At 31.5% G+C, this 13,089-nt stretch overlaps 1 protein-coding gene across 2 annotated transcripts; it reads right to left on the bottom strand.

Annotated features, from left to right (window-relative positions):
* Nucleotides 1-5,634: 5,634 nt before the first annotated feature.
* Nucleotides 5,635-8,032, bottom strand: LOC148206212 (RING-H2 finger protein ATL46-like). 2 transcript variants are annotated; one of them, XM_088104151.1, is made up of 2 exons: nucleotides 6,528-8,032; nucleotides 5,635-5,894 (listed from the first exon to the last, which is right to left on the bottom strand). In XM_088104151.1, the coding sequence occupies exons 1-2, from the start codon at nucleotides 7,663-7,665 to the stop codon at nucleotides 5,863-5,865; spliced, it is 1,170 nt and encodes a 389-aa protein (XP_087960277.1). In that variant the 5' UTR covers nucleotides 7,666-8,032; the 3' UTR covers nucleotides 5,635-5,862. The 2 variants fall into 2 exon arrangements, with proteins under 2 accessions (XP_087960277.1, XP_087960278.1); XM_088104152.1 differs by lacking the exon at nucleotides 5,635-5,894 and having other exon boundaries at nucleotides 6,231-8,029.
* Nucleotides 8,033-13,089: the final 5,057 nt, after the last annotated feature.

Genomic DNA, 13,089 nt, shown 5'->3' with positions numbered 1-13,089 from the left:
TTTTTGTTCCTCTTCATTTTTTCTATCATATCAATTAAATTACACAACTTTTGTAACGTCCCAAATATAGTATAAATACTATAATAGAGTCATAAAAAATCAATAAAACAAGAATGACAGACAAAAATATAAAGTTAATACATCATAATATAAACTTTATATACAAAACAACGTTAAAACCAAAAATTATATAATCCACACAAACTAAAAAATTAAGTAGTTAGTGGTCCTTCCTCTAGGGTCTACTTCACTGATATTTCAACATCCTTTGTTCACATCCACCAAATGATCATAGTCAATAACAAGACAATTTATATATATTATATTAACAAATTCAAACATTAAATTTAAAAATATTTCATAATAAACCAATCATTCTAAGCATGTCATAACATAGACAAGATTCATCAGGATTTGGTATGAATATCGAATTATTGGTGGTCTGTGCACTTGTAATGGTAATACTGCTGGCTGAAACCAAGCTACCATACAAGGTTAATCTATTTCAGTTGTCTAGGGCTATGATCAAAACTTATAAACAAGAACTTTTCGCTACTCTCACCACATGATTCACCCCTCTCTAATTGAGAATGGATGATCATTAGAGGATCAAAATAGACCATCAATCTGAAGCTTCATACATTCATACAACAACAACACAAACACAACCATGTAACCTCTCCAGGAGTCATGGAATTACGTCCATCAACTATTCACTTCATTCACAAACTTTTCTTTACAATATTCATATGCATAATTTCCATTCACATGTAAATTATATACAAATTCATTCATTTTACATTAAGATCACTAATTATAATTCAAAGAACCATAATCAACCAAACAAGTCATCAAAAGTTACATAATAACACAATTTTCTTTAAGGCATCTTAATACCCACAATTAGGTAAAGAAAACAGCTTGGAAACACTCACCAACAGTTTCAGAATGGTCCAAAACCCCCAAAATAACTTAAAGAACGTCCAAAACGGATATACAGAACCCTAATCCCCCCCCTTTAAAAAACAGATGAAGTGACGCCTAGTAACACTCGAACGCCTAAGGGTTGGCGCTCAATGCTGGCGCAAGTGGAAACTCCAACCCTTTGTAGACAACTTTGTACACTTCTTCCACTACTTTGAAAGGTTCCTAAGATCTTCTAACCACTATGAAACTTTATAAAACACATCTCTAACTCAAAATGACCATTCAAAACCCAATATCACTTGCCTAAGCTACCTAAACTCAATTTCACCTTTTCTAACTTCCATAAGCCAACATCATGTACAAGTCATAATACACCAAATAACTCACTCCAACATTCTAGTTTACTCCTAAACTTGCTGTTTTAAAATCTCACCATACAAAACCTGGCTCTCGACCAAAAACACCTAACCACTCTCTTCAATATGCCCATAAATAGTTCTACACCAATTTTCTTCTTTTTGGCAGCCTAAACAAGTCATAATTCACAATATTAATTGATAAGACACTCGTTTATTTTCAATACAAGTGGATGTATTAATTAATATATTGACAATATTAGTGTACTTTGTTTAGTTATTATAAAAATTTAAACCCATGCAGCTGCATGTTGAACTGGTGTGCTTAAATTACACACTTTTTTCATATTTCTATCAAGTAATTTTTAAAATATAAATCCATAAATAAAATCATTACTTCAAAAATATTCAGTATTATATTAAATATATACTGTATGCTTTAGTTTAAAATATAATGTTGATGTGTTATGATCGTACGAGAAATGTTGATAGTATATCTTCAACACACTCTTTAATATTTGTTATATTATTAAAAATAACATACTTTATTTACTATTTATCAAATTTGTTAAAAATCATATCTTAAAATATTATAATCAACCAAACCCTTGCTTATCCTTCACCCACCTCAAACTTCCCAAATATTATTCTCTTTCACACTGTAACTTTCTTTAACAAACAAACATATATATATATATATATATATATATATATATGGGGTTTGCTAACGCGCGTACGCCTGTTTTTCAGTTGGTACATTTTAGCAATGTGTACCGGATTTTAGTAGACAAAAATACCCTTATATATCATGGATTCTAAGTTTTAAGGTTAAGGGTATTTTAATAATTTTCATTCTCAAAACTTAAAAAAAAAAAAAAAAAGAAACCCCCAAACCCTTACTCACCTCTCTCATTCCTCTCAATCCTTTCTCTTTCATCTCTCTCACTCCAACCTTTTCTCTATCATCCCTACTGTAGCCCCAATTGAAAAAATCAGAAACACTTGTCTTTAAACAATTTGCCTTTGTAAAGAGTTGAGTCATTGACATATTCACCTTCAGGCAAAGGTTCATTCAAGATCTCTTCAATTTCACCATCTTCACTAATTTTTCTAATTTCATCATCTGCATATGTTGAATCATCATCTCTAAAAAAACCCTCCAGGCCAATTACCAATTCTTTCGGATGTCATTATGCTTGTGAAAATTAGATAAAATTAGATAAGACAAAAATTATAAAATAAAAACTCATTATAAAATCATTTTTTGTAAAAAATTGTTTAACAACAAGTCTTTCTGATTTTTTCCAGGTCAATTACCAATTCCTTTATGCTTGTGAAAATTGGATAAAATTAGATGAGACAAAAATTATAAGATCAAAACTCATTATAAAATCATTTTTTTGTAAGATTGTTTAACGACAAGTGTTTCTGATTTTTCAAATTGGGGCTACAGTAGGCTGTTTCTGATTTTTTCAATTGGGACTACAGTTTGACAGAGAAAAGATTGGAGTGAGAAAGATGAAAGAGAAAGGGTTGAGAGGAATGAGAGAGGTGAGTAAGAGTTTGGGTTTTTTTTTTTTTTTTTTTAGTTTTGAGAATGAAAATTATTAAAATACCCTTAACCTTAAAACTTATAATCCATGGTATATAAGGATATTTTTGTCTACTACAACCCGGTACACATTGCTAAAATGTACCAACTGAAAAACAGCGTGTTAGCAACCCCATATATATATATATATATATATATATATATATATATATATATATTTATTTATTTATTTGGGGTCTCTGTCTTTCAAAGTTGTTATCTTCTCTTTATGAGTTTTAGATTTAGCAAATCCAACAACCGATCTTTAAATTAAGTCGTTTTCTTTCGTTTTATTAGTCATAATTTCTAATTCTATTTTGTCGAATCATGATTTTAGGTTGTTCAGTTGGTGATGAGCTAACAAATGTGGCACATTATATGTCAAAAATTTTGGGGTGTTGCTCCCTCCACCATCACACCTTTCTCCCTCCACCTCCCCAATTTTTTTTAATTCCAATTATATCCTCAAATTAAAATTTTTTATTTTTATTATTTTAATTTATTCCAAACCTAGTTCTCCTACTTTACTCCCTGCACTCAATCTTTCCATCTCTCAATTTCGTTTAACAATTTGTCTTCTGTTTTACTTTACAACTCCATTTGTCTTCTCCGTTTCACTTCTCCTCATACGATTCTTTCTTCTTTATTTTCCTTACATTATTAAAATACATTAAAAATATATTAAAAAATAATAAATCAAAACATTTAAATTAAATTATTAAAATATTTCCAAAATAAAGAATAAACTAATAAAATAAATCCTAAAATTAAAAATGTAACTCGGAGTCCGTTTAAGGAAAGAACTGATGTCAACATCCGTTTATGGAAAGAACGGATGTCAACATCCGTTTAAGGAAAGAACGGATGTCAACATCCGTTTAAGGAAAGAACGGATGTCAACATCCGATTAAGGAAAAAAACGGATGTCAACATCCGTTTAAGGAAAAAACGGATGTCGACATCCGTTTTTTCCTTAAACGGATGTTGACATTCGTTTTTTTCCTTAAACGGATGTTGACATCCGTTCTTTCCTTAAACGGATGTTGACATCCGTTGAAGGATGTCACCGTTTAAAAGTTACGTTTTTTATTTTAGGGTTTTATTTGAAGGTTTATTCGAAAACACACCTTAAGGAAGTAACACACGCACTGCACCACTCCACACACTGCACCACGAGAGCGACACTGCATCACGAGAGCGACACTGCACCACGAGAGGGAGACTACTTGATAATTCTTTCCAGTACCACCAACCTTTACAACTTGTAGTATCTCACCGCGACAAAAGAAAGAGATGAACAAAAATAATGTTAAAATAAAAGAAAAATATTTTACTCATGTAGGAGGAACTAAAATAGGTTATTAGTGGAATAGGTTGTGAATGGGTAAAATTAAAAAAATTAACTCTAAAAATAAAATTTTATTTAAGGGCAAAATAGTAAAGGGGAGGTGGAGGAAGAAAGGTGTGGTGGTGGAGGGAGCAACACCCAAAATTTTGTGGTTGAAAACCTTCTAATTGTCTTGCATGGGCCCAACACCAAGGCCCATTAATTTGTTTCCTTTAGTTGGTCCAACATGTTGACAAAATTGCAAGATCTGTTTATATTTTCTCCAAACATTAAGCATTTCTACATCAATTCCTAATCTGTTTCTTACAAGTCTTAAACGTGTTATTTTCTGAGACAGATAATTATTTTTACCAATCTGTATTCGTTCACAACTAAGATGGTTCTGTGTGGAAAAACTTGTTGGTTTTATATTTTTAATTTATTTAAGGGAACATTTTATGTTTCAAACAAGACTTTGTTTTCTCACCACATCTTATGCCCCAGAATACCATATTATTTTAATTTTTTTTAATAATAAAATCTTATAAAATCTATATTTTTTGTAATTTTTTAACTTAAAAGTTAATTTAATTATGTAATTAATTTTGTTTTCTCTTTTAATACTCAAGATTTTCTACCAGATTCAAATCTTAAATACAAGGTCCTAATTAAGTGATTGAGCATTATCATATAACCTAATTAGAATTTTAATTTCTCTGTTTCACATAATAGATATTTAATTTTGTATGATTAGATTTTATAGCAAATATATATTTTTAATGTATAAATATATTACGATTAAAATTTGATAAAATAACATATTTTAAAAATTTATAATTATATTTTTTAATTACATGAATAATTAAATTATTTTGTAATTTTAATTTAGAGAAAGGTGAAAAGATATCATGTTTAAAAGAGATATATGGCTAAGAAAAAGTGAAACATATTAATAAAATTAAAAGAATAATAAATGAGATGATTGTGAGAAATTAATTTGACTAGTCCGTAAATAGCGTGAAACACACATTAAAAATAAATAATACGTATGAAATGTATATCAACGAGAAAAAAGAGAAAATCTTAAAAATATGAAACCAGTGATGTAAATCTCAGTGTATAATATAAAACTAAACTTATGAAATGAACTAGTTTAATACATATAGATGTAGCAAGCTCTTGATATAAAACTTAAACATCTTTTCATCATGTGCTCACGACACTTTTTCATACAGTTATGATTTATAACGTAGTTTTGAAACCTGCACTTGATACCAGATAGTATAATATCACACAGTCAAATCAAATCAAATTCATGGGCCATTTGATAGCATTATTCTTTATGTTTTCTTGGTACAAATATTTTACGACAGTTTTTCACTACTTTCAAGTTTCTCTTCAAGAACGTAGTTAAAAGGAAAATTACACTATAAGAACAAATAATTAGTATAAATTTCAACGACTAACAGAAAAATTAATAACAGTAAAACTAGTAACTTTGATTATGAAATACGCATTGATATGAAATCATTAGCAAAATTGCAAAAGACAAATGTGGAATAATTGTATTTGGAGCACTAACAGGAAAAAATTGTAATCATGTCTGAACTGATGAGAAAATGTCTCCACCTCACTTTTCACCGATCTTGTCATCTTGGCAATCAAATGCTAAACCCACCAAAAAGGACAGCTTCTACAGAGACAGAGAGAGTGTGTTCTTGTTTCTTTTGCTTCTTTTTAATCCATATGTTTGATTAAAGTAAACCTCCACAGAAAACCAAAGCATCCAAAAAGCAAAACCCAATTTTGACTTCACTTTTTAATCTTCCTACTCGTGCCAAGAAATTGTTGCTAATAAAGACCACTTTTGTCATAATAGTATAATCATGGCCCACACTCAAATATTATGTTTGAAAGCATGTGCTGTCATTGTGGTTTTTGTGAACTAGTAATCACTTTCTCACTTAACACCTACTTATTATTTTCCTCATAACTTCTTCCATGTATAACTTATCAAGAGCTTTACAGGTAAAAATAAACATTGGTGTTTCTGATAATCATTATGGAAAATTACAAGAGAAGGTAAAAACATATTACAGGAATGCAACTTTGTATAAAAGGAATGCTTTTCCTTACACACTCAAGAATGATTCTTATTTAAAGGGTAATGCTTGATTGAATGTTTATGGCATAATTTACAAGTATTTTACCAATAAAAATGAAAAATCAGAAGTATGAAAATTAAAAAAAAAATGGAAAAGGAGATCAAAAGAGGACTCATTTGAAAATGTGTAAGAATCCCAAAATACTGAGTAGCTTCATGTACCTTGAGCTCTATTCATCCATGGCAAAGCTGCACTGACATAAGAACCACCCAAATGGTTTTGTGGTGAACTTGATACCTTGTCCTTCCTAGACCATTGCCAGATCTTGGAAACAGAAAAGCTTTCACCTTTCCTTGCAATATTGATTTTTTTGCCCTCAACATCCCCTTCAGTGGAAGAATTCCCACAATGGTCCAATCTACCTTTGAATTGTCTCACACTGCCACCACTGACACCTCCACCATCACCTCTATTGGGGCACAAAGCCACTTGCAAATCTGAATCAGCAACAACATATTGGAAGGACCCCATTGAATAGCATCTTCTAACATCCAAGTTACTTGTACTGCTCTCCCCTCCTCCTCCTCTTTCTACCCCCTCTCCATTATTTGAGCTTCTAAACTTCCCAAGCCTCACAGAAAACACCCTTTTCCCACTCATTATGTGATTTTCTGCATGTTTGTTGAAGGAACCAGCCTCTGCAGCAACACTGCCTGAAACCCCATCTTCCTCCCTCAGACCCTCAAACTCATAAACTGGGTTTTCAAAGGCAAAGCCTGGCTCATAAAGACTCCCTCGGCAGAGAGGGCAAGTTGAATTTGAGAGCAGCCATGTGTCTATGCAATCAATGTGAAAAGCATGGTTGCAAAGGGGCAACAACCTCAGCATGTCCTGTTCTGAGAACTGGCAAAGGCACACTGCACAATCAAAAGGCTCCTTCAAACCTATTATGTCTTTGTACAGGAAAACTGGTAGAGCATCTATGAAGGCCTGATCTAGGCCTGAATCATGGAGATGGAAGAGCTGCTGTAACTGCCTCTGGTAAGGATCAGATTCCGACATGTCAGGGTACCTATTGGACTGGGAAATTGACGAAGAGGACATGTGCCTTATAAGGAATCTAACAAGCAAGTGAAGGAGACCAGAGATGAAAAACACAATAGCTAGAATGACAAAGATGAAAACAATTGCAGGGCTTATTCTAGTGCCAGATGAAGAAGATAGAGGAGGGGGTAGTTGTTTCTTGTACTCAGAACTGTAAGACAATGGTGCAGTAGAAGAACAAGAAGATGAGGAAATACTAGTGGGGTTGTTGATAGCATCACTACTATGGCAGATTTGAGAATGAATCCAACTCATTTTCTAAGGTATTTGTCTCTGACCCTCTAGAAACTCAATCCAGCCCACACATGGAGGAAAACAATCAACACACACATCATCCTTGCACTCCAAAAAGACAAAAAGAAAATAGTAAAAGAAATTGGAACCTCAGGGAAATGAAAGAGGAAAAGGACCAAATAAGAACATGCTTACTGAAATTTATGTTGCTCTTTGGAGACCGGAAGTGGTCAATTACAAGAGTGGAGAAACATGGTAAAGAAAATTTTAAGATTGCTGTTGACGCACCTCAAGTGTTGGAGCCATTCTTAGCTGTTATTTTCAGTCCCATGAATGGAGAACTTGTTTTTTTTCCAAAACCCATTGGGTGAAGGTTGACGGATCTAGGATGCATGGAATAAAGATCTCTTTGAAATATTGGGTAACTTTCTTTAAGGCCCAATCAAATTTGGTGCATGAAGTCGATGTTGCAAAAACTCTTTTAAGATAAGGGGCTTTCTTTATGCACCTCCAATATTTTTCCTGCACTCCCAAAAGTTTTCGAAATCCTAAATGACCTTGAACTTTTTGATCCGGCAATTTTTTTTTTCTCTTTTCTTATATTTATCTCACCCAACCACTTTTTCTCACATTTTATTTTCCTAACCCTAGCACCGCATTCATAAGTCTCCCTGACTTCACTTTCCTTCATCCCTCTTGAATAACAAGTATACACATTCATTTCCTTTTTCCAAAAAAATAAAATAAAGATTTAGTTACGATTAGAAAGAAACTTTGTATATTTCTCTCCATAGATCCTTTAGTAATACTAAAAAAATTCGGATTCTAGATCCAATTCAAAAAACTTATGTTTCATAATTTTAGAACTCAATTTGTCAAATTTGATTTGATTCTTCTTGTATCCAAATTACAATAATGTATATTATACCGCAAATCATTCATCGAGGAGTACAAAGAGGTTTCTTTAATTATAAAAAATAAAGTTTTTGATGGGGATATGAATCAAACATAATGTCATCAAGAAAAACAAAGTAGACATACATTTACTATATATTGTGGATAATAAGATAATGGAAATTTGTATACGTTAAAAAGTGAACTTTAAGTCGAACTCGACCCTATAAAAATGACTTATAAATGTGAGGTTTACACTCATATATATACTCTGAATTGACGTTATCTTTAGGCGATATTAGGCTTCTAACACACCCCCTTCACACTGAGATATAGTGTGAGACTAAATATTAATGGGTGGTCTGATAACAGGTAGAACAATAAACCTAGCAAACAATAAATTTTACTAGGATAGACTCAAACTCAGCTCTGGTGCCATGTTAAGAAGTGGATTGTAAGCCTAACTCAACAAGAGTGGTGGACCCATAGGTCCTTAGATCGGAACAAACTTTAATACTATATTGAATATAGTAAAACTATGTATAGGATTAATCTTCCTTGTGTCTAAAACATACATGTGGTAATATATTTATAATGAAGAATGATACAAGTATATATGGCAATCAAACATAAATATGGTAAATAACAATAGCAAAATTTTATGTTTCCCTAATTAACATAAAACACAATATATCTAACAATATGTGATTTGTTGAATTGGATTTTGAAAGTGCAGGGAGGAAACAAATTTGGAGATTTACAGTTACGAAATTAAGGATTTAGGGTTAAATATTAAATGTTAGGGTTAAATATTAAATTTTGAAATTATGTTAAAAGAGTAACAAATGTAGGTTGAATACAAGATTTAAAAATTCAATTAATCAGTGCATGAAATTTAGAAATCCAGTTAAAGAGTTCACCGAATTTCAAAATCTTTTCAAGAAGTTCACCAAATTTCAAAATTCGATGAAACTCTTACCTAAATTTCAAAATTTGATATTATATCAAAATCTGGTAATCCTTAAATTTGATTTTGAAATTCGATATACATAGAATTAAAAAAAATATTTTTATTAATTTTCTTATAATTTATTTTTAATGAATTTTATTTATTGTATGTTGTTATTTAGGTTTATGTTTTTTTTAATATTTTAGAATTTTTTTAATTGTTATTTTAATTGTTTTATATTTTTCTTTTAATTTATTTTTAATAGGTTATGATTTTGTTTTTTTTTTAATTTTATTTATTTTGTGAGTTCTTGTTTAGAGTCTAGAGTTTAAGGTATTTTGTTTTAGTTTATTTTTAATGGTTTATGGTTTTGTTATTTTTTTTATTGATTTTGGGTGTTGTTTGTTAGGATTTATGGTTTAGGATTTAGTTATTCTTTATCGTTTAATGTTTATATGTTGTTATTCTTTAGTTATTTGTTATGTGCATTGATTTTAATTTTAGTTTGAATTTGTTTTTAATAGAAATGACAAGAACACAAATGCCTCTACATATTGGAGTGAGAATTCTGCCTAAGGTGAAGCTAGAAGGAGACCTACGACATTTACTCGTAGAAGTAGTTGTGATGGTGAACCTGAAGAAGCTGCAACATTTGTTTCTCATAATGTTGTTGATAAGTAAAAAGAGGTTATCATGCAACATGACAATGTTGTTCATGAAGAAGGTGAAGTGGTTGGATATCTTTTGAGTTCCACACTACACTTCTTTTGTTGACAAGCTATATTGATCATGTTGCATATGCTTTGTGGGAAGGCCGAGTTAGTAATATATTTTTTTTTGTTTTGATGGTTGATGACTTGTTTAAATTTATATGTAATTTTTATTTGTAGGATCGAGGGAAGATAAAGTTGGTCTTCTATGAAAATAATTTAAGTAAATGTGGAACATGTCATCTTACTATCCAAAATTATGTGTTGAATTTTGGTTAATGTCTCTATGCAATATTTCATATGATTACTCCGAAAAGGGGTTGATATTGGTGTTTTTTAAGAGGTGACATAGAGAGACAAACACTTTCCATGTCCTTATTGGTGAGATGACCGTCACACGAAATGACGTGTTCGTGTTGTTACATCTGCCTACAGTGATATAGTTATGTCTGAATAAACCCCTAGACTTTAAAGAGGCTTTGGAAACTCTCATGGACTTATTGAGCGTTGACCGTGCGAGGGATACATCTAAGCTTATGTAATGTTGTGGTCCCCTACGTAAAACTGAGTTGGTTAAGAGACCTATATAACAACTGTTGTGAGAACAAAAAATGAGAGTATGTCGTACGAACCTAATTTAGAATAATAATATTGCTATTATACTGATTATATGTTATTTTAAATAATAATATTGTTTTGTTATGTTACATGACTCCTTGGTTGAGCAAAGCTCCCAGAGGCAATTCACTCCAGAAGGTCATCATGATAGTTTTGCTACTGCAATTGGATGACCTGAGCACCTTGGACGAGTGTGTGTTGTTGGGTCCGAGTTAACATTCAACATTATTTTGGTGGCTCCTCTTGTTACTCTTCATATGCACACAATATTGAGTATGAAGAAAGGCTGACGTAGAAGATCAGGGCACAACTCTATGATGAAGTCACTTCAGAAGTGACGGAAAGAGTTATGTGCCAGTTCCAAAAACTATTTGATAGTTGTGCTTCCCATAACTAAAATTAAAAATCATTTTATGCTAACTTAAGAATTCAATAATTTTCTTTATGTAAACTGACATTGCCTTTAACAGGTATAAGTGGTAAAGGTAGTTGCTCAGCTCCATCTAAGGAAGCCAGTTATATGTTTATGATGGTACCGGGATGATCTAATGGCTTGTGGAACAATATTTGAGAAAACAACTGTTCTTCATGGTATGAAGCTATGAGATAATGAGGTCAAGGTCATGGAAGATGAAATTATGATATTAGATGTTTTAGTTCCTATGCCAACAGATGAGATATTTACTATAGCATGAGCATTTCAATCTTTTCTCGCCTAGCCTAGACAGTTGGTTCTATTTCTAATCCCTCGGTATAGACTCCCATTATACACTTCTCAATTTTGAATTTTACATGTTATTGATGTTCAAACTTAAATACTTTTCTCGCCTAGCCATGAGCATTTCAATCTTTTCTCGCCTAGCCTAGACAATGGGTTGGTTCTATTTCTGATCCCTCGGTATAGACTCCCATTATACACTTCTCAATTTTGAACTTTACATGTTATTGATGTTCAAACTTAAATACTTTTCCATGTAACAATAGACACATGGAGAGGGAAGTCCTACTCCCAAGAAGATTCATTTATCTATGGACGATCATGTTGGTGCATTACACCAACTTGCTAACATCATTATAGATTTTCCGATGACGGTTCCATGGGATTCTACTGTATTTGGGAGAAATGCTAACATCCCATTGTACTTGTATAGGTAAGATGTCATAAAGCTTGTGCGAAAGAAGAGCTAAATATTACTCTCATTTAGTTATGGATGATGTAAGCATATGAACCATTCTTTATATAAAATTCATATATCTAGTTACTTACATCAAATAATTTTTGTTTTGTTTTCAGGTATGTGTTTGGTGTAAGTAACAATATGGTGGTCAATGATGTCTATAGGTTCATTGATCCCCGACTCACTCATGAAGGCAGTAAATTTGATGACATCCAAGCATACATCTTCAACTGCTTGCATGAGAGAAAAAAATATATTTTGTCCCTTATATTCTGCATGAGTGTAATTTGTTAATTTCAAAGTTTCATCTTTGATTTAAGGTATAATGATTAAGTTATTATCAATTTAGACAACATTAACAGCTACTTGTGGTTTCCCTACCGAATAACATTGTTGTGTGGTTTTTTCTCATTGCACAAGTCTTCTCCCAAACATCTCAAACATATATTAGATTGGTAAGAATCTCAATGTTATGAACTTTCTTTATTATATAAGCGTAACTTAAAACAATTTTTTTTATAGTTCAATTGCAGCACATATGATGTTGTTTGGAAAATTAACTGCTAAGGCTAAAAAGTTAGGATCATTGACCCTTAAGGTTTGATATTTTGGTCCATACTTTCTTATAATTGTTTTATTCCAACGATCTTCTTTAATTATTTAATTATGATGATATATTGTAGTGTAATAGACAAACCGACTCATATGAGTGCGGTTACTATGTAATGCATTAGATGACGACTATTATTCGTTCCTATATTGCAAGTGACTGTGAAACAACAATATTTGCATTTAATCAATTTTCTCTCTCCATTTATTAGAAATCATATACACTAATTGAAATTATTATGTTTTGTATAGAGATTTAAGACTCCACTTCCAATTCCAGACAAAATATAATGTAACTCGAAAGGTAATAAAATATATTTTGTAGCCTGAAATGTAGCTCGAAAGGTAAAATGTATATATATTTTTAGTACAATAATATGTAATTGTTAGGATATCATAATTTGTACATTACTGTATCATTATTTTTGAGTTGTAATTCTGTTTTGGATTGAAAAATATATTCTAGCTTGTTTCTATGTTGTTCATA

Source organism: Vigna umbellata, chromosome 1 (genome assembly GCF_029865625.1).
Source record: "Vigna umbellata cultivar VRB3 chromosome 1, Vumbellata_1.0, whole genome shotgun sequence".
NCBI lineage: Eukaryota > Viridiplantae > Streptophyta > Magnoliopsida > Fabales > Fabaceae > Vigna > Vigna umbellata.
Note: the sequence above shows the minus strand (reverse complement) of the source record. Positions and strands in the feature narration are given on the sequence as shown.